Source organism: Triticum urartu, chromosome 4A, assembly GCF_056163025.1.
Source record: "Triticum urartu cultivar PI428250 chromosome 4A, HENAU_Tu73, whole genome shotgun sequence".
NCBI lineage: Eukaryota > Viridiplantae > Streptophyta > Magnoliopsida > Poales > Poaceae > Triticum > Triticum urartu.
The window spans coordinates 254,570,940-254,593,279 of record NC_141876.1 but is presented as its reverse complement, the minus strand read 5'-3'; the positions used below and the strand labels follow the sequence as shown (position 1 = coordinate 254,593,279).

General features: G+C 44.8%; 1 protein-coding gene across 4 annotated transcripts; it reads left to right on the top strand.

Annotated features, from left to right (window-relative positions):
* The first annotated feature begins 2,359 nt into the window (after positions 1-2,359).
* LOC125551507 (Lung seven transmembrane receptor family protein) lies at positions 2,360-21,627 on the top strand. Of its 4 annotated transcripts, none has more exons than XM_048714770.2 (6): positions 2,360-2,715; positions 3,262-4,198; positions 4,672-4,767; positions 18,471-18,607; positions 18,881-19,080; positions 20,930-21,627. In XM_048714770.2, exons 1-5 carry the CDS (start codon positions 2,504-2,506, stop codon positions 19,050-19,052), a joined length of 1,554 nt encoding a protein of 517 aa, XP_048570727.1. In that variant the 5' UTR covers positions 2,360-2,503; the 3' UTR covers positions 19,053-19,080; positions 20,930-21,627. The 4 variants fall into 4 exon arrangements, with proteins under 4 accessions (XP_048570727.1, XP_048570728.1, XP_048570726.1 ...); XM_048714771.2 differs by lacking the exon at positions 20,930-21,627 and adding an exon at positions 20,660-20,865; XM_048714769.2 differs by lacking the exon at positions 20,930-21,627 and adding an exon at positions 19,176-19,773.
* Positions 21,628-22,340: the final 713 nt, after the last annotated feature.

The following is a 22,340-nucleotide window of genomic DNA, read 5'->3' as shown; positions in this document are numbered from 1 at the left end:
AAAGTTGAATAAACGCTCAACGACGGTACTGTGCTGGTCCTAGGCTAGACCGTGCTAGAGACGCGAGCCTAGAACACTAGCAAAATCACGGCGCTGCACGTAAATAAGGGAAAAGCACACTCTGGAACTTTTTTTTTTGCGTTTTTTTTGCGCTCCTCTTTTTTTTTTGCGCTCCTCTTTTTTTTTGCGAAAAATTACTATAATGGCGAGTGTCTCAAAACTCTTCCCTCGTCAAACTGATAGGATGGGCAAAAAAAATATTTTCACTTTTTTTTTCGGAAATCAGGGCAGCGACGACGAAAAAGTGTGACAAAAAATCACTATGATGGCACGTGGCTCAAAAGACTCAGAAAAGCCTAAAAATAGGATAGGGAAAAAATATTTTTGCCCGTGAAAATTTTGGCCTAAAAACTGCCCGGGGGTCTCCAGACTCTTTTTTTTTCCGAGACCTACGCAGGCAAGGAAACACGAATCGGAATTGAGATTGATCTCAAGAACAAACCTAATATGAGAAGAACTCGGATTGGTGGTGGATATATGGTTATAGATTGGTTGTGGTATATGGATACAGATTGGTGGTGGTATATGGATACGGATTGGTGGTGGTATATGGATACGGATTCAGAACGGTGGCGGATAAGCAATGGTGGTAGATGGGCGATGATGATGGTGCGGCGGCGGCGTGACAACTTATGACCAGAACTCGAAACTCTAAAAGACTAGACTCTAAGACCAGCAACTTGACACGACGATGCAACCGCAAATTCAACAAAGCAAAAACCCTAAAAATATTATGCAAAGGCTCAGATTGGTTCGGATATGATGAACTAACCCTAATTTTTTTGTGGCTTTTTCGTGGACTGTAGGTATGAAGAACAGACTCGATCTAATCTATGAAAAACTGTAAAAATCTCACCGAGCAACTTAGAAATCTGATACCACTTGATAGAGGCAAAGGTGTCCCGATGTTTCGATGAGATGGTGGCTATCGTTTTCGGTGGGAGTCGACCTTGACCATCCGACTACGAACGTGCGAGACGTCGCGCCTTAGCAATCGCTAAACCAACTTCCGAGGGGTTATTGACCACGCCGGAGCACGATCAACCTGACCACGAGGGCCTGTTTCCTGCGAGCAAACGAAGAACAAACAAGAAACTGAGATTGCAATCTGGATATTGCGAATATAAGATGAAAGCTTTATTGATCAAGGTGGGGTTCTGTGACGTCTTGGTCTGGTCGTTGGACACAAACGAAGTACGAGAAGTTGCAGCTATGGCGAACTTTTAATCTAAACAAAACCCAAAATCTAAACGACGCCCTAAGGGCTGTATGTATGGAGGAAGAGAGGGGAATTTCGTGGCCCTTGAGGGTGGGGTCCGAAACCAACCCTAACTCTTGTTTCCCCATACATACGGACTCTAAAAATAGCCTATACTTAAGTATTTCGAAATTACATGGGCCTGGCCCATTAATAAGGTGACGCAGCACCTAGAATAGCCTATGGACGAATATTATGAAGTGGCATCTTGTATATTTCGTCCATGGCTTCATGCACTCCTTATGGCGGCTTCAAAGTCCTGAAATCATCACTTGTAACTCCGTTCTTGATTCCCTTGCGCATGCCATCAACTCCATGCGTGTTCTTGCTCCAATGTTCATCCTTCTCCAAGCTAGACCCTTCATTTGAAAGCAAAACAAATGTATCCAATTTAGGCAGCATCATAATCTCATGAACATTAGAATCATTACCAAGAAACGAAAATACCTGGTAATTTAATTGGCGTGCGCGAGCTCTAGTAATTGGTCCAGTATATGTAACAGTAGGGGCTGTGGGTGTAACAATGGTATTGATGTCCTCATCAGCCCCAAAACCGGCCGGCGGGTGCGCAAACCAGGTGGCCGTGGTTGGCTAGCTCGGCGGTGCCGAGGGGAAGGGGTTGGGCGAGCTCGCGTCCGAACTGCACGACTGCAATGGCAGCAGCGAGGGGAAGAGTGGGGAAGAGTGGAGGGGGTGCGGCCGGAGGGAGGGAGGGGGCGGATAGAAAAAGGCCCGCCTTGTGCCACCGACGGGCGGGCCAGGGGAGGACATGCGCAGACGACCCGCGCGTCCGCGTGCTGTCCGTTTCACCCCAAAAGCGGCGCAAACTTGGGCCGCGGATGGGTCGAAAGCGGACACAAAACGGACAAAAGTCCGTTTGCTCCCGCGCGCTGGGCCGCCTCTTTTGTTTCTTTTACCCAAACGGACGAGGCCGGACAAGATAGGATCGCGCGGTGGAGTTGGCCTTATTATGAGGGAAAGATATAGATATAGATTTGCCCACCACTAAAAAGTCATTTTTCCAAATAAAACCAACCACCTATCTGCTCGCCTCTTTCCCCACGCCGCCTGCTTCCGGTGAGAAGTATAGCAGTGAGCTACTCCTACAACGGAGTGACCGATCTACCACCACCACCCCACACCCACACGCCGCTCGCCCTCGTCTCGAGATCTCTGGCGCTTCCCATGAATCCCCACCCCCTCCGCCTCGGCGCGCTCTTGGCGGCCCTCGTGCTTGCCGCCGGCGGCGGGTGGTGGGGCCGTGCGGAGGCGTCGATCCACACCTACGGGCGCGAGTCGTTCCGCGAGGTGGGCAACGCTTTCCTCCTCTCCGGCGGCAGCGAGGGCATCGTCGCCGACGGGGCCGATCTCGCCGCCCCCGCCTCCTCCTTCATCAAGTAAGGCCAGGGGCGTGTGCTTTTCTGTGTGATTCGTTGCGTTTGGACGGGCTGTGAATAGCGGCTCTATCATTGCTTTGCTTGCTCACTAACATTTAATTCGAGTTTGACGTGGTTTCTCGTGGATTAAGCATTTTAGCTTGCTCCCATGCGCCTCAAAGAAATTTTGGATTGCTAATAGTTCAAGCTGCATGCCTGCAACCCACATTCTTCCCACCCATTGTAATTTTCAGTTCATTATGCACAAAATTCGAGAGTTGTTGATACGTATGTTGGCCTGTGTCGTATTTGAGATGATGTTGGTGAGATGAACATGATGAAGTATTCACTTTTACTGACAGTTTTCTTTCTGTTTCAGTGTTTTAACTCTTTTGTTCACTGGATTACCAATATGCTTGTAAACTGCTTTGAAACTTGTAGATGTGAGCTTACTAATCAAGTGTAGTATGCTCTTTCGATAAGCGGAGTGGTTTGGAATTTGTTGTTAACTTGATGGCTGGATATTGTTACAGGATTGTGAATGTTACTTTCTGGATGTTGTTACAGGTTTGTGAATGTTACTTTCTGGAGGAACGCAGAATCAGCAGAATCACATGCAAAAATGGCACATAGTACAGGCTTGGTGCAAGCTATTTTATTTGAAGCAGCTGACAGGGATAACATTGGGGGTTCTGCCTATGGTGGACAGAGGTCCATTTGTTGCACCCCTGACCTTGCTAAACTAGAGGGCTGCAAACAAGGTGAAGTAATCAGGAGGCCATCTTCTGATGACCCAGATTGGCCTGTCGTGGTAGATACACACTTCAGTGCTAATCACCTTTCAGTGAAGTTGGATGACGAGGAAGTTCACATTACAAAGACAGGCATGTACAACTTGTTCTTCATTTCTTGTGATCCAAAACTAAGGGGCCTTGCTATGAGTGGGAAGACAATCTGGAGAAATCCTGGGGGGTACCTACCAGGACGAATGGCACCTCTGATGAGATTTTATGTTTTCATGTCGCTGGCATATCTGTTAGTCATGGTTGTCTGGTTTAGCAATTACATAAGGTTTTGGAGGGATATACTGCCAATACAGAATTGGATCACACTAGTAATTGCTCTTGGACTGTTTGAGATGACACTATGGTACTTTGAGTACTTAAACTTCAACAGCAGCGGTGTACGACCTGTCGGAATTACAACTTGGGTTGTAACTGTTGGCGCTATCAGAAAAACAATTTCCCGTCTACTGATCCTTTCTATATCCATGGGATACGGTGTTGTTCGCCCAACTCTAGGAGGGCTCACCTCTAAGGTTTTACTCCTTGGGCTTACATATTTCCTGGCTTCTGAATTACTGGATATTTCAGAAAATGTTGGAACAATTAATGACATCTCAGGCAAAGCAAAGCTTTTCCTTGTCCTTCCTGATGCATTTTTGGATGCTTTTCTCATACTTTGGATTTTCACTTCTCTTTCCCGCACTCTCGAGAAATTACAGGTGAGGAACATTTGTTGTAATGTTTAAAGTGTTTATTTTTATGTTGTAATGGTAAAGTCATATTATGTTATTCTGCTGTTTGGTTTGTGAAAACTACTGGTTACTCAAGTATTGCTCTAGCATCCTGGTAAAAGGAAAGTGGTGCACTAGCAATTCCATGAGGAGACATATCTAACTTAGGTCTAGTGAGTGATTAGTATGCTAGAAACCCCCAGTTATGGGCCGCCCATGTGTAATAGTTTATTTCTTAAGCCATCCGAGTTCCTAATATTTTCATGGATTATTTAAGGGGTGATGTGGCTTAACTTGGATTCACCACGAGGAGTCAATTCTGAAATAAGTCTGTCTAGAAAGAGGGCAAGAAGGATAGTTTATTAATTGTTTGAAAGTTTATTAGCAAGCATGTTGGATCCTGATTTAGAAAACTGTATATTGTGTTGCTACTGGAGCTTTCTTCTTTTCTTATTCATCAGGCAAGGAGGAGTTCTGTGAAATTGGATATATACAGAAAGTTCACAAATGCACTGGCGGTCTCTGTCATAGCTTCAGTTGTCTGGATTGGCTATGAGGTGCGTAAATCCCATTATATACATGGACAATAAAAATTGTGACCGCTTCAGACTGTACTTCATAATCCGATTAAATATTTACTTCATTAAGGGCATGAACTATGGTGGCATATGGATATAGATGCCCCATGAGAAAAAGTGGTTTGAGGCACCTACATTGATCTTTTCTCCCCAATGTAAGCTACCACTAGGGGGCCTCATCAAGGAGTAGAAAATAAAGACTAGTACACATGCATCTCTACTCTCCACTTCAACTTTTTAGCTTTTTACACCGGACCACACATTTTCTCTCCAAGCACCCGCCTCTTGCAGAGGATCCCGCTTCCCCATCTGAACCTACTTTTCCTGATATCTGATCCTACATGGCATGCGAGGCATCACCCTGAGGCTATGCATTGGCCATGCCCTAATGTGATTCTTAGGAAGTATCTTTTTTCTTGAACACATCAAAATGTTGTCTGTATTTGCCTTCTTAGGAAATATTGCTGCCAATATGTCTTTGTGTGATGTCCCATCCTTCGTAGGTGTGGGGATCACATGATATAACTAGAAGCATTTCACGTCACGCGCTTTGTTGCGCCGCTTCCGCAAATGGACTGCAGCATCCTCATATTTGCACATCAGGACAACCTATCACACTCAATGCAACCTATCACACTCAATGCACGGACATGCATCAGTCTTGGCCTGCTTAGATAAACATCAATGACATGTAAATAATGGTTTGGCAGCCCCTTACTGTGATAGTATTGGTGGCTCTAATATCCCTTGTGAACTCATCCATCACCATGGCAAAAGGATAAGGGCTCAAAGCTTACCCTGGCAAAATGGTTTGAAGCCATGGCAAAATGGTTTGGTGCAGTTCTGTTTTAATAGGAAAGTCATTAGTGGCGCCATCACTTGTACGGACACTTGTCACAACATTATCGTACATGTCCTTGATGAGGGTAATGTACTTGTTGGGCTTTGTGTTTCTCCAAGGCCCAACACATGACATTCCGCGGTATCTTATCGTAGGCCTTCTCCAAGTTAATGAACATTAGATGCAGGTCCTTCTTTTCCTCCCTGTATCTCGCCTAAGTTGCCGTATCAAGAAAATGACTTCCATGGTCGATCTACCAGGCATGAAATAAACTGAAATTTTGTCCCGCCTGTCATTCCTCTTAAGCGATGCTCAATAACTCTCCCATAGCTTCAGTGTATTGCTCACCAGCTTAATTCCACAGTTGTTAGTATAACTTTGGACACCCCCCTTGTTCTTGAAGGTTGGTATCTAACACCAAGTTAGTGCTAGATACATCCATTTGGTGGACAAGCTTGGGACAAGCTTTTCCGGACGGAGGGAGTACTAAGATACCCTGCCTTCATTCTTCTGGCATCTTGTTTGCCTGAAAAATGCGGTTGAAAAGTTTATTTTGCCATACTATCGCTATGTTTTTCGAGGCCTCTCCACATCCCAATGGGGGTATAACCAGGGCCCATCGCCTTGCCTCCTTTCATCCTTTTGAAGCCTCTCTGACCTCAGACTCCTGGATTCGTCGCACAAAACGCATGCTGATATTATCAAAGGAGTCATGCAGCTCAATGGTTGAGCTCTCATTCTCTCCATTGAACAACCTGTCTAAGTACTCACACTATCTATGCTTGATCTCCTCGTCCTTCACTAGGAGTTAATCTGCACCGTCATTGATGCATTTGACTTGGTTGGCATCCCTCGTCTTCCTCTCTAGGACCTTGGCCGTCTTATAGTTGCCCCTTTCGCCTTCCTTGTCGCGCTGGTAGAGGTCCTCATACGCCCGACCCCTTGCTTCACTCACAGCTTGCTTTGCGGCTTTCTTTGCCACCTTGTACTCCTCTATGTTGTCTGCACTCCAATCCAGGTGCAGGCATCTGAAACAGTCTTTCTTCTCCTTTGAAGCCACCTTACGAATGCAAGTCACATCTTCATCCATATATTGTTTGCATCACCTCCTCCCTCCCAACCTCCTCCCTCCCAACGGCCCTCCTTAATAACCACCCTCATTAGAAGCCTGAGCTGCCTCCCCCTTGAGCTTCCACCACTTCGTTCTGGTGACTTTGGCATGCTTATCCTGCTGAACACAAATCCGAAATCGGAAGTGAGCCACTACAAGCTTATGTTGAGGGACACCACTCTCTCCAGGTATCACCTTACACAACTAAAGTTAATAATTAGATATACCGGAATGATACAATCTTAGTGTTTGGTTAGAGGGATGGGATGGAAGTATATGGTTCATATAACCTCTTGCTTATAAAGGGTGATTATCTTGCATAAAAATAAATTTGTTCTTTAGGTAAGCAAATATAACAGCCCATGTAATGTATTTTTCCAACTATACATCTTCTTGACCATCTACAATGTACATGTAGTAATGTATGGTTATCTAAGATAGATATAGCCGATGCAGCAATACGTTGGCAGCTCATCTTTTAAGAAAGCACCATAGCATTAGTAGCTAGCCTGTACATATCGAAGTTCCAAACTATGCAACACCAATTACAAATGCTTATTTAGCATTGATGGTCTGCACATAAAATATAGATAGATCCAGTGTGAGCACATACATACATCTTCCTAATGAGAAGCAGTTCACATATGCCTAGAGCACTGGAGTGGTCGGACAGCAGAAACTTGCACCTTATTCTTTGCTCGGCGGCGAGGCTTACACGTCGGCCATCCTCTTCCCCGCTATTTTCTCTTAAGCTATTGCCTTTGACTTCCTCTTCCCTACTTCAATCGACCATCCTCTGCCTGCTTATTTCTTTGTCAAGCTGTTGCCTACGACCTCCTGCTTCCCCATGGATGCGACTCTTACTCAGTCAGGCGATTGCAAGGGGAGAGTTCTACGAAGCCCATTGTCTATGATGCCTGCCTGTCGCCCAACAATGCTCGCCGCAGCGAAGAGAAATAAGAGAGGTAGATGTGTTTCGGGTTGAGCTGAGAAGGCAAGGGATTCGTCTGTCTTAGTGGTGATGAAATACTGATCCAGCCTCACGTGCAGAGGAGCAAACGAGGAACTTGTGTGCATACTACGTTGGACTGGATGTTTGATGGTGTGGTTGAAGGAGAGAGAGAGAGCGGAAGGGCCGCGCCGAGAGAACTCCATGTCGAGGAACTGACGTGCTTATACGCGTTACTTGCCGGCTGCGATGACCAAAGGCGTAGCCAGGTTGGAGATACGCCCCGGGCCAACAGCCTAGCTACAATGCTAAACAATGCGAAATAGTGTTTCTCAAGCTACAATCAATGAAGGGACAAGCTGCCATGCCCCAGGCCATGGCCCTGGTAGCCTGGGGCCTGGCTACGCCACTGGCGATGACCATGGGAGAGGGGCCATCGTATCAGATGAAAGTGGCTTAGGGTATGGATAGGAAGGGAGACCAAGTCGTCCCATGATCCTAACAATTGGAGAGATCGGCGATTTTGTCAGTTTTATCATGGGTATACCCTAGAATCAATAGGATTGGACGAAAATGATCGGAATGGGGAAGGGTTTAAGTTTTTTAATGTATAACTAGATAATTGCCGGTGCGTTGCAATTGGGTATAAATATTCTAGTACGTTAGCCCATGATTTACATGTACATATTAGTGTGATTGTATACATGTTTATCAGATCCTACCGGTAATTTACGTACCTAAATATATTTTAGGATTTTATATTGTAATCACTTAATAGCTTACCAAGGAAAACACAAGTATATTTGATAAGTCAATAAAAGGTGGGACAATTTAAGGCGATTTTCAAGGAATGATGCTCAGGAAAAGGATGAAAGGTTGGGCGAAGCACTCTGCTCGGCAGGAAAAGACAAAATTTTCCTACTACCGGGTGTAGTTGCTCCCACTTTTGTTTTGTACGTTCTAGGTAGTATCTATGAGCATGATTGGTTTGATGCCAACATTTGGCATTGCCAATACTTGGCAAGCTAACAATTGGCAATATCAAAAGTTGACCAAAAATTGACAACTTCTTGTGAGGTTGGCAAGTAAAATTGGTAACCAACCAAACACTATCAAACCAATCATGCTCTATCATATCATGTATGCCAAATGTTGGCATGCCAATTTTTGGCATCAAACCAATCATGCTCTGTCATATCAGAGTGTATGTACGTGTAGTATGTAGTATATAAGAGTGTTTAGATAATACAAACTGCTTCTTTGGTAGCATATACCATATTTTGAGCATACTTCACTTTACATACAAATATGTACGTATTTCACAAATACAATAAAAACTATGGGCTCACTTGCAATTTTTTCATAGAACTCACTTTGGAGTATCTTAGATATAGTATACTAACATACTAAAAATAATAAAGTAGTGTATATACTACAACATGGTAATATATGAGACATGGGTGTAACTACACCTGGTAGTAGGATGTATTTTCCCTATATGTGTGTGTGTGTGTATATATATATGTATGTATTTGTTAAGGAGTATTAGTATTGGTCTAGGAGTCCTTATTAGTCTATGTTTAGTTTCCTTACACCTCAAGTCATGTGTAATATATATATATATATATATATATATATATATATATTAGACTAATAAAGACAAGTTGCTTTCCTAACATGGTATTAGAGCCTAGGTTATTTTTTTCTCGCATGCCGCAACTCGTGCTCGTACCGATCGGTTTCGTATCGATCTCGTATCTTTCCTCGATCCTATCTCCTCGCCGACGTGATCTGCTCATGTCTGGCTGCTGCTAGCTTTTATGCTCGCTCATCTCCTTCTGGTTGCCTCGGCTGCACGTCTCCAGCCACGCGTGGCGTCTGCCCGGTTCCAGTCAGCCACCCGCCCGGCCTGTGCTACGCCCTCATCTGTTGATTCCCAGGCTGCTCCGCTCAGATTCGTAGGCGTCCCGTTCAGCTGAGCTCGATCTGCTGTCCTCCAGTCGGATCCCGTCGCCGGCCGCTGTCTCTCGTGATCCCTAGTCGGATTCCGCCGCCGGTCGCCGTGTTCCACCGCTTCCAGTGAGATCTTGCAGCATATCACGGTGCCTCGTCTTCTACAGGATTAGGCAGCGGACGCGGATCTCCCATTGTTTGCTGCCTCTGTTGACTGCCTCCATTGACTTTGTTGGGTGGCTAGTACCGGTGTTGTTGCTTCCATCTGTGGCTGGTTTGCTTTTGAGTAAAGAAAACAGGCACTATGTCATCAGGCTATGTCGTCGTTCCTTGTTGCTCGGTGGTTTTTGACGGTACAAACTTACATGTGAGTTTGTTGGCTTCCGCATTCATATGCGTGGTATTTGTCTCTGGGGTGTTCTATCTGGCGAGGTCTCTTGTCCGCCGCGCCCGGTTCCTCCCGTGGCTCCCTACTCCGCCGACACCATCGTCCCTTGCTGCGGATGCTCCTCAGGCTGCTAAGGATGCCGCTAAGCTTGCTGATGAGTCCGCAACTCGTGCCTATGAGCAACAGGTTTTGACCTATGAGGAGGCCCTTCACTTTTACCGTGATGCTCTAGCTGGTTGCACTCAGTGGTCTGATGATGATGCTCGTGCTGCAGCTGTTCTCACTTCCAGCGTTTTGCCTCAGTTTGCCTCTGACTTATGGGCCTCGCTACCGCCTTTGCGATGTGGACATGTTTTTGCCAGCGCTATCAACCATCCGGTGATGCCTTGTATCTATCTGTGGTTCGCCAGGAGCATGCTCTTTAGCAGGGTGACTCCACTGTTGATGATTTCTACTCACAGAGTTCTGCCATTTGGCGCCAGCTTGACTCCCTTGGCATCGCTGGTTGTCGTACTTGTCAGTGTTGCCAAGCTGTGCGGGCCGACTTGGAGTTTCATCGCGTCTATGAGTTCTTGTCTCAACTTCGTCCAGAATTTGAGCCACGGCGCGCTCAGTTGTCTGCCCGTAGCTGTATTGCTCTTATGGAGGCGCTTTCTTAAGATTCGGGCTGAAGAGACTCGCCTACGTGGTGCCGGTTTATTTGAGGTTCCCTCTGTGCTTGCTGCTCGAGCTTCTACTACACCACCTCTTTCACGCTCCAGTGCTCTGCCACTCCTGCCCACTTCTCCTAGTGGTGAGGGCCGCTCTCGTTCTCACTGCGGCTACTGCAACGAGGATGGTCATCCCGAGTCTGAGTGCTTTCTGAAGAAGCGGCACATGCGCCAGGGGCGCATATCTTCTTCGGGGACTTGTGCTTCTATTCCGCCCCCTTCAGTAGTGTCCCTGATTGAGCAGGATATTGTTCGACTTAAGCGTCTACTTTCACGCTTCAGTGCTCTGCCACTCCTGCCCACTTCTCCTAGTGGTGAGGGCCGCTCTCGTTCTCATTGCGGCTACTGCAACAAGGATGATCATCCCGAGTCTGAGTGCTTTTTGAAGAAGCGGCACATGCGCCAGGGGCGAATATCTTCTTCGAGGACTTGTGCTTCTATTCCGACCCCTTCATCAGTGTCCCTGATTGAGCAGGATATTGTGCGACTTAAGTGTCTACTTGCAGCTTCGGGTTCTTCTTCACCACGTTCTGCCGGTCTTGCTGTTGACTCTTCTAGCTCAGAGAGACCACCCTCTTCACAGTCAGGAGCACAACACGGGAGTTCTGCTTGGCCCTCTTCACAGTCAGGAGCACAACATGGGAGCTCTGCTTGGCCCTCTTCATAGTCAGGAGCGCAACACGGGTGCTCTGCTTGGTCTTGGCCCTCGGCACCATGATTTTTTCTTCTGCTGCCATCGTATCTAGTTCATGTGTGCTTTTTAGCTTCCTTGTTTTCTATAATTTCCGCTGCGTCCACCAAATCCGTTGATATTTTGTGCTTTCTCATGTCATGTGAGTCCACCATACCTATGTCCGTCACCCTTTTTCTGGTCATTGTCCTTTGTATAGGATTTATGTGGCCTCTCTATGCATTGTTGATCTAAGCCCATTCTCTTGCCGCTGTGCTTCTTTCGCCGTCGGTTTTCATGGGCCATGATTCTTTAAGCAATGCTTCTTCTCTTGATGTGCCATCTTCTTTCGACAACCCATCTTCTCTTCATACTTCTCTTGTATCTTCTATTGATGCGGTGTCTTCATCTGATGTGCCATCTCATCTTTATCCCCTTTGGCGACTCGACAGGTTTTGAAGACTCTTCATGCTACGACAACACTCAAGATGCGGATTTGGATTATCATTTTTTTAGTATTACACTTCTTCAAATGCAATGCTATTGCCTATGCTTTGCATTTGAGGGGGGGGGGGTGTTAAGGAGTATTAGTATTGGTCTAGGAGTCCTTATTAGTCTATGTTTAGTTTCCTTACACCTCAAGTCATGTGTAATGTATATATGCCCCTTGGGCCTTCAATAAAGACAAGTTGCTTTCCTAACAATATTGACAGATACTATATTTGACATGTATATGACAAATTTTATCTACAAGCAGTGGTAGTTACCTCCTACTTATTTGACTGCCATGTGTCTCCAAGTCTGTGCAAGCCAGATGGGTTAGCGGATCGTACAAGGATCCATTAGCTCAACTAACAAACTAGAAAATTCAATTTAGTAATTAAATAATTACCGTACGTAACAACCTACAACGACCTGCTAATTTCTTGGCCGCGTGCATGCACGTCACTCGAATGGATAAGTGCATAGTAGGTCCACTCTATACTCCTTGAAAAATCAGACTATCCTACTTTGGAATGAGTATGTAGTATATGTATATTATCCATTAAGAATTAGAAGCGTGCAACTACAAAAATGAATTAGTAGCATGTACTTTTTTTTCTGTATGACATATTTTTTTCAATTTTCCTAAACTTACTATGGGGTGTTTGTACATGACGTGCAAATTATCAAATGTAGACCAATCATAAGAGAGGGAGCATATTCACTCAATAAAGGAGGGAAAATTCAGAAATATTTTTGCACAGAAAGTTGTCTGGATTATATATACATGCAAAATGAATTAGGAGTTTTAAAATAGTATGGAGTATATGATATTTTTACAAAGACTGGAGCATATCCACGCATGAATAATAAGTATGTGTATATTTACTTTTTATTGAGTGTCGAGAATATAGAATAACCTTTTGGGGTGTATATACTATAGTTTTCTTAGAGATGGAGTTTATAGTATATATTTTTTGGAGTATGGAGTATGAAGTATGGAGTATGGAGTATGAAGTATGGAGCATGGAGTATGGAGTGTGAAGTATGGAGTATTATTGTTGGACTAACACGTTATGAATTACATTTTCGTCCTTCTAAAAAGAGTACGGAGTATATCGTTATTAACATATATGATCTTTCTAGAGTATGAAATATATAGTATGAACTATAAAGTATTTTAGTTCATGTATCAGCAAGCCATGTCCATGTCGAAATTTAATCAAATACAGTTGCAATGATCACACATAAAATAGTTTTTTTGTAGCAGCCATACAAAAGTATGTAAAAGGAGAGGTAACAATATGGAGTATAGATATACAAGAGTATGTTTTACGTCATTACAAGATGCAACTGATCAACAGATGAAGTACATGGCATGTACGTACATGATGCAGATGTAATGTCAATATGTCATGCATGTATGATGCATCATGGAGAGTAGCAAGCATCGATCTATGGCTTTATTCGTATAGCTGACTAGCACGACATCCGTTCCGTCTGGCCGGGGTTCATGATCGGCTAGCTGTTCGGCGATGATGTTTCTTCGTGCCTGAGAAAAGAAAAGTTAGAACCGTCTACGCCGCCGCGAGGACGCCGGCGAAGTCAGAACTGGTGTATAGTTTTCGTCGTCGTTGCCGCCGTCCACCACGTTGGAGCAGCCATGTCGGCGCAACTCTTTGTCGTCGTGGCCGCCACCCGCCACCAATCCGGAGAAGTAATCTATCATCGCTGTTGGCGCTGAGTATGATAACCAACCATATGTTGTCGCCGTGCTAGAGATGAAGCCATACATCGTCGTCTCCATGCCGCGCGGGAGCAGGCAGCGTTCGCCGTAATGAATCATAGTACCATGTACACATGGCTGCAGGTGACTACAGAAGCCTCTCGCAAAAAAAAAGGTGACTACAGAAGCCAGAAAAAAAAAGAAAACAATCAAGAATCTGTCAAAATGAAACCAATCAAGAACAGTATGAATGCTTTGATGATGCATGGATCTGTTAAAACATGTATCCGAGCTCCTCCTGATCCAGTTGGCTGCAGTCAACATCGGTGGTCAAAACAAAATTTGTGTAGATTGAGGGACAAAAGACGATCATTTATCGGTGCATGTATGCGGCCGGCCGGCCGGCCAGATCGATATCTAAAAGCTAGCAAGGTTGTTCGATGGTAGTTATATACCTAGCCAAATTATGGGATAAGCTCACGATCAGTACGCCGTGGATAAGTACCAACTAATCTACTATAAATATAATTAATATAATACCAAACGGGTTGGTGGAACCTAGTCTAACCCGCCATGACTCTGGTGATCTAAGAAAAAGAACACGCTCAGATCTAACGGTGGATTCTTTGGTGGTAGTTACCACTAGGTGGCAGAATCCATTTTCCCTATACACTCACACACACACACACACACCCTTTTATCCATTTTGATGACAAGTATTTCCAGACGGAGGGAGTATGTATGTATGTATGTATGTATGTATGCTTATACAAATGTTTACTACCATCAGTGGTAGTTACCACCACTTGCGTTTTGTATGTTGTATGTAGTATAACTGAGTATGTACTGTGTAGTATGTAGTATATAGCAATGTTTAGGTAGTACTCCCTCCGTTTCTTTTTAGTCTGCATATAAGATTTGGTCAAAGTCAAGCTTTGTAAAGTTTGACTAACTCTATATTAAAAAATATAAACATTGACAATATGAAATCAACATTATCAGATGCACCACGAAATGTATTTTCATACTATATAGTTTTAATATTGTAGATGTTCATATTTTTATATATAAATTTGGTCAAACTTTGTGTAGTTTGACTTTGACCAAATCTTATATGCGGAGTAAAAAGAAACGGAGGGAGTATATATACTACTTTTTAGGTAGTATGTACCATATTTTGAGCATACTTTTTTTACGTACAAATATGTACGTATTTCACAAATATAACAAAAACTATGGGCTCATATGCAATTTTTTCATGTAACTTGTTTTGAAATATCTTAGATATAGTATATGAACATATTTAAAATGATAAATTGATATATATGAGGCATATGGGGCGATAAATCACGAGTGGACATGGTGCCACACGAGGTCGATATCACACCCGCCCATTCCCGCGTGATTCGTGCAGTTGTAATACACTCGTCAGGTATATGCATTTCTTAGGGCAAAGTATTCCTAAAGTCAATTAGTGATCATGGCCCACCAATCTGACGGGAGGAGTTAATTTTTCATTTATTTGGAGAAGACCACTAGTCTGCATCCCGCAGCCCTTTCAGTAATCCTCTTCCCTAGTTCTCGCAGTCTCAAGTGCTCCTCCTGTATGTCTCACATTACTCTACTAAATGGACAGAACGACGAGGGTGTTCTCTCCCCTGATCTGCTGCCTTGAATGTAATGGCTGGGTATGTTCTCAGAGGTCTTGCTAGTAGAAAACATTAACAGACGCTTAACCTTCTGCTGTCGCTGGAGCTTGATGCCATGGTCACCTTCTATCTTCTCCCAGCTAGCAGGTTGAAGAAGGTTGTACAGTGTAGGAGTATTCCAGTTGCCTGCGCTAATTCTATCATGCCTAACTTTCAGAACCAAAGACCTGTTTTGCGTTACCTTCCCGTGAATGTTTTCATTACCGCAATGTGTGTATGTTGTTTACATTCATTCTTAGGGAGGTATCCATCATCCGCGAGATAATACTACACCATTAACATGAACGCATAGATCTGATGAACGAATATAGCAGTACACCTCAATTATGCACAGGCAAAAAGAACTTGGGCAAAACAAACCAGAACAAAAACGGAAGGGCCACACTTGTTAAATGCCATTCAAGGCATACGTATTCAAGACATCCACCTTTAAACACTGTCGACCAGCATTTTAAATTGTCTGTGTCACATTAACACGACATAATAGTCGGGACCGTACTTTGCATGTGCATGCGTGTGTATCCAGCTCCATTTAAGATGGCTAGCTACCAACACATGTACGCGTATTTGCCGAATTAACCTGACGTATCGTTTGGGTATTCCTTCAATCACTATATTAATTCCTAATCTTATAGCATGGATGGACTGCCTAGATTCCATCCTTGCTTGCCACCATGTCCCAAAAATCCGTGTCCGCATGTGGGGTAACTACCTCAGGGTGGTAGGATGTATTTATATATATAGTTAATTAAAAGAAGCAGTAGTCACTTATGGAGAGTCCTAGTTGTGTATGTATAGGAATTGCCCGTCAGTATTAGGTAAGTATAGGTTGTTTTATTAAGAAAAATTTGGAGTACAAATTGTTTTACGTAATTCGTTTAAATATTTTCATGATAAGTGGGGCTCCTCGATCGTGTTGGTCACGACTGTTAAGAGTTATATTATGTTCCACGTATAGCCTGTGTATTTTTCCTATTGTATAAGGCCTTCCTGCATATTTACTACATGCAAAAGTTGCATATTTCTTAACATGGTATTAGAACCCGTGTGCAACGCAACTCGTGCTTTTGCGATATGATCTCGCGCCGCCGTTGCCTTTTGTTGTCCGAGTGTATTGGCCAGCCATCACTGTTTTTCTCAACCCGCATGTTCGCGTGATGCTCACCTCACACCGTCTGGTCAACCGCCATTGCCCCGTCTGCTCGTCCGGATGGCTTCTGCTTCGCCCCACTGATTCCCTGCTGGATTACGCTGCCTTGGAGGTTGCCCTCGGGTCATCTCCACCCAGTCGGATCCTGCCGCCCTAGTCAACTCCACCTGCCGGCCGCCGGATCATGCCTTTTAGTTGTCACTTGCCATATCCCGTTGGGCCATCCCCATCCCATCGGATCCCGCCCAAATGCTGCCCGATTTCGCCGTCCCCTGCAGGAGCCCACCAGTCTTCCTCCGGATTTCGGCGCCTCCTGCCGGATTTTGTTGCCCGGCACTTGATGCTTCCTAGCTCATTTGGCTGGGCTGAGTCGGCTGGGTTGGGCCTCCTCGCTCGGGTGGCTGCTTCCTCACTCGTTATTTTGCCTTGAATTGGTTGAGGATAAAAAAAAGGATGTCTATATTGTCGGGCTATGTCACCATCCTTGCCAGATGATTTTTTAGGGTACTAAGTACGCCGAGTTCGTTGCCTTTATAGACATCCATATCCGTGGCATTCGTCTCTGCGGTGTTCTTTTTGGCGAGGTCCCCTGCCCGCCATGCTTGGTTCCCTCTTGTGACTCCTATTCCGCTGACGCCACCGTCTCTTGCTGTGGATGTTCCTTGGGCTGCTAAGGATGCAGCTAAGCTTGCTGATGAGGCTGCGGTTCGTGCTTACGACCAACAGGTCTTGGCCTATGAGGAGGCTCTTCCCACTTACCATGAGGCGCTGTCTGCTTATACCTCAGCGGTTTGATGATTACACTCAATGGTTTGATGATGATGCGGTTTGATGATGATGCTCGTGCTGTGATTGGCTGGTGGGGTTAGGCGTGCCGCTCGATCTGGCTGCACCCGAGGAGGAGGAAGTAGGCGGGGTGGCGGCTGGGCGTTGTTGAGGTTGCGGGATGGTAGCAGCGCCCTGGAGTGACGAACAGGAGGCTGGTTGAGTGGGGTGAGGCCGGCTTGACCACTTTAGTGGCAGTCCAGCATAATTTGGCTGAAATTTACCGAACCGTCCATTTTCCACTTGACGGTGTGAGGGAGGCGTTCCATCAACTCTCGTGGTGCTGGGATTTCCCAGCTTCTCCGACTCCTCCAAATTAGCCCGGGACATCTTCTCGAAGCTGGCTTCTTGGAGCTAGGTCGTTTGGCCCGGCTCCGCACACGGACTTCGCGGAGCATGGAGCCGGAGGAGATCCGAACAGGCCCTTGGTTTCCAAAGCTGAACATCAGTTGTCTAAAATTGTAACTCTATGTTTAGGAAGTTCAAATGTTTGACCCGGCTCCGCACACGGACTTCGCGGAGCATGGAGCCGGAGGAGATCCGAACAGGCCCTTGGTTTCCAAAGCTGAACATCAGTTGTCTAAAATTGTAACTCTATGTTTAGGAAGTTCAAATGTTTGCCAGGATTGCAAATTTTGAATAATATGTATCACACGTCATTAGTCTTATAAGACACCCGATAAGTTGTAGAAGAAAGATTAGTTTAATAATTCAAGATTGTGATAGGTATTGTATATCAACATGTCTCCTTGGTGAAAACTGTGATGTTTTTTTTTTTGTGTTGACTCTTTTTAATGTGTGTCTAAATGAATGAGCTTTCGCTCGTATATGCTTATTACTCTGGCTACCAAAGGCATGAAATGAAATAGATTGATGGGCAGTATGCAGTTTTGATCCTCATCACATGCATGTGGCATTGTTCATAGGCTGATAGATTAGTCGAAAATATGCAAATTTATGAGCCTCTATTATCTTCACCATTTTCTGGCGTTGTTTGTGCCAAGTATTGTTGTGAACTCGAGAGACAAAATTTTCATTATGGTCTGTTTGCAAAATGAGTTCTTCTAGCTGATCATTGATCAACAGTCACTAAGCTATCTTAATTAATCTGAAGGTCTTTGCCTTGATTTTTGGTACCTGTCGTCTTATCATGGCTTCGTTTTGCAGGTCTATTTCAAAGCAACAGATCCCTTTAGTGAGAGATGGCAGAGTGCCTGGATCATAACAGCCTTCTGGGACATTCTTGCATTTGTTTTGCTTATTGTGATATGTTATTTGTGGGCACCTTCCCAAAGCTCACAAAGGTAGATATTTTGCTTCTTCAATGGTCTGGAGCCTTGTAAGAGACATAATCTAGGTGTTTACTACGTATACGAGGCATAATCTAGGTGTTCACTATGTATAAGAGGCATAGTCTAGGTTTGTTTAAGTACTACCTCTGTTTATAAATGTAAGGCGTTTTGGCAGTTTAAATTGAACTGCCAAAACATCTTATATCTAGGAACTGAGGGTGTAGGTCGTAAGAAAACGGTTAACTAGGAGTTACTCTCAAACTAACACATGATTCCTTTGTCCAGGTATGCATATTCAGGCGAAACTGTCGACGATGACGATGATGAGGCTCAGTCTCTGACAAAAGGGTCTGATGGTGATGTGGGGATGGTAAAGATCGACAAAGACAGAAATGCTGGTGTTAGCAGTGCTTTCAGCTTGGAAGATGATGAGGCTGAAGAGGACAAAAGAGAATAGTATTTCTTCCCTTGTTCCTTGTGCCCAGGTACCCCAGAAGCAAGTGGTTTGTTGGAGCGAGAATGTTCCATGGGTTCGAGTGTTTTTTTGGTGATTCGATGTCCTCTGATGTTCCTACCTTAGACAGGTTTTGTTGTAGAAGCGTGTGATTTTTACCCACACCGTGGAAGTGTGATGACCCGTATGGGGTGTGGGTCGGTGCTTGACTTTGAAGTGCCAGTGTGACATTGCCCTCGTCTCGAGAAGGAACCCCATACCAGATTAGCGCTGATGGGAACCGCTGAGGAGCCCCATCCCAGGTTGGCGCCGATGGGAACAGCTGGCGAAGCACCTCGTTGTCTTCGGGAGTGAAGACCAGTGTACTGTGAGTTGGACCATGGCGGAGGTGCCCCTCTTGACCATACGGTGATTCAAAATCGCCTCCCTAAGCAGGGTAGTTTCTGTCAAATCAGGTGCCCGTGGAAGCTCGGAGAAGACGAGCGTGTAATCAGGCGCGAATGCTGGGAGACAGAATACCAGGTGGATACGGCTTTCCCGTGGCAGTGTTAGCTTGTACACCAGATTTCCCACCTTCTGCTCGATTTCTGGTGGCAGTGCGAGCTTGTACGCCAGACTTCACCTTCTGCTCGACGCCCGGGTGGTTCGTTTACCGTGGACTGGACGTACGACTGCAGCCATGAGGACACGATCCCCACGGCATATGTTGAAATTTTCGTGGGCCTTTTGCCATGCATGTTGCTTGATGATGTGGCATATTTGCATGTTGAGAGAAATATGTTAGTGAGGGTTAGCTATTTAGATATAGAAGATTCTCTAATAATTAACCCCCTCCCCAGCTTCTCCCAGAATTGCCCCTATTTTCTTACAATTCCTGGCTAATTAGATCTTAACTAGCTAGAAATTGTAAAAAAAGATGAAGTGGCAATTCTGGAAGAAGCTGGGGAGGGGGTCAATTCTTGGGGGTCAATTCTCGGAGAATTGCCCAAAAGAACTGGCCCTAAGGGTTGTTTGGTAGCATGCATAGTGTATAGGCCAAAAAGTTTCCTATCCGACCCACTTTTGCTTGTTGGTAGAGTGCACGGGCTCGCTTGAGCATAGCCCAACTGATGCAAAAAAGGGCCTCAGCATAGCTGAGTCAAAGCACCCCAGACAGGCCTGCCGGGTCGAGCGAGGCTAAGACTGCACAATGGGAGCGAGCGAGGCTGAGACCCTATAGGAGAAAATTCGCCCCTTGATCCACTTTCCTTGACCTAGCTGCTGGTGATTAGCTACCCTGTCGCCGGTCCCCTTCTTCGATCTCTCTGTCGCCTTGCTGAAGGTGTCTACCTCGCTGCCAGCCCGCCCTTGTGCTCGGCCGGCCCTTCACTGGCCGCCGGCCCGCCCTTGCTCTTGGCTGGCCTCAACTCACTGCCGTCGTCGGAGTAGATCCTGACACGGGAGAGGTAGCAGATCCGCCCCCTCCTTCCCTTCCTCCGCCCTCCTCTCTTCCTTCCCCTACCCTGTCTTCCTGCCTTGGCTCGGGACCTTGAACAGGGAAGAGCCCTTGTTGCTGTATAGAAAAAATTATGGTGTGCTAAGTTTTCTGTTATTTGTTTGTATTGTCACAGATGGATGAATTGGCAAGAAAACGAAGACAACTAATTGTGAGAGGAGTTGGTCTAGTGGCTGGATTGTATGCTTACAAGAAAATGAAGGATTGTGTATTTGAAGGGTTTAAGTGGGGCACTCTGGGATGATGAGAAGATGGTAGTTCTGGAAATGAATAGATTTTATAGCTGAAATGATGTTTGTAGTCAATTACTTTGGTCATATGATGATGCTTCATTGCTGAAATGACGTCTTTGTTAATTACTTATGTTCAAACAATGGTGTTGTAGGATCATCCAGCAGATGCTGAATTGCTCAATTCCTCACTTGTGAACTACAACTATATGGAAAATTGCTTTGCTAATAAGCAAGCCATCGGGAATTATGCAATGGCCACCGGTGTGCCACTGGGAACGCCTATTGTTGTGGAAGACAAAAATAAACCCAATGTCGAGGGGCAAGGAACAACTGATGAGGTATTGCAACATCTTTCTGGGTTTAACTTCATATTTCCTACTGCTAGTGCCACTCAGGACCCTTCACCTACTTCAAATAAGAAGAGAAAGAGGGCATCAAATCAGTGCCACTCAGGATCCTTCACCTACTTCAAATAAGAAGAGAAAGAGGGCATCAGGTTTGACTGAGGACTCAATCCAGTGCAGCGACATGATTGATGCTATGCGTGAGATTGCAAGTGCTATCAACAAGACTTGCCATGCTGAAACACACCCTGACTTGTACAAGGCTGTCATGGACCTTACTATGTTTGATCAAAATGATCGCTTAATTGTTTTAGATTATCTCACAGAACATAAGGCAAAAGGTCTTAACTTTGTGAAGATGAATGATGAAGTTCGTAAAGCATCGTTCAAATGTATCTTGAAAGCTAATCCTGATCTTCTTTGAGTTCGTGTTAGTTGGTGCTTGTTGAGACTATCCTTTTTGTAATGACTATTATAAAGTGCATTTCGAATGAGGTTATGTAATATGAATCTATTGATGCACTACTAGAATTTATGGTTATTATGTCTAATGTAATATAAATCAGTGATGCACTGCTACAATTCATGGTTATTATGTCTTATGTTAATTGTTGATTTTTTTCTTCACATTATCATCATTCAGATTATGTTGGCGTGGTAATGTTTTATTGCTTGAATTGTTTAGATTATCTCATCGAACGTATGGCAAAATATCCGTTCATGCAGCCTACCTCATATAGGCTACCAAACACCGTATCAGCACACCATGTCTTGTCTGATGCAGGCTACCAAACACAGTCTTAGCTCAACATGCATTAGTACATACATTGCTACCAAACAACTGCAGATGCACGTACTCGTCATGTCTAGATTAAGCATGTCTCAAAGGGGAACAACTATACTAGGGTGGGAATAACTACCAAACACACCCTAAGTGGTGCTGCACATGTGTGTTGCTCAGTCGAGGTCGCAGGTGGCCTCGTTCAAAGGAAGTAGAAACGTTTGGTAGTCCGCATCGTTTTTTACCTCCTTGCTTATGTGACTCAGTTGGTCCTTTGGTAGTCTTCATATAGGCTGGCTGCATCAGGGGAGTAATTTTTGCCTGATGTTTGGTTTGGCTGGGTTGATGCACTACACGGTGTTTGGTAGATTTAACAACTATGCATAACACATAAAGTTACACTAGAGTGCCTTGGTGACTGTCGTCCGCGGTGGCCGC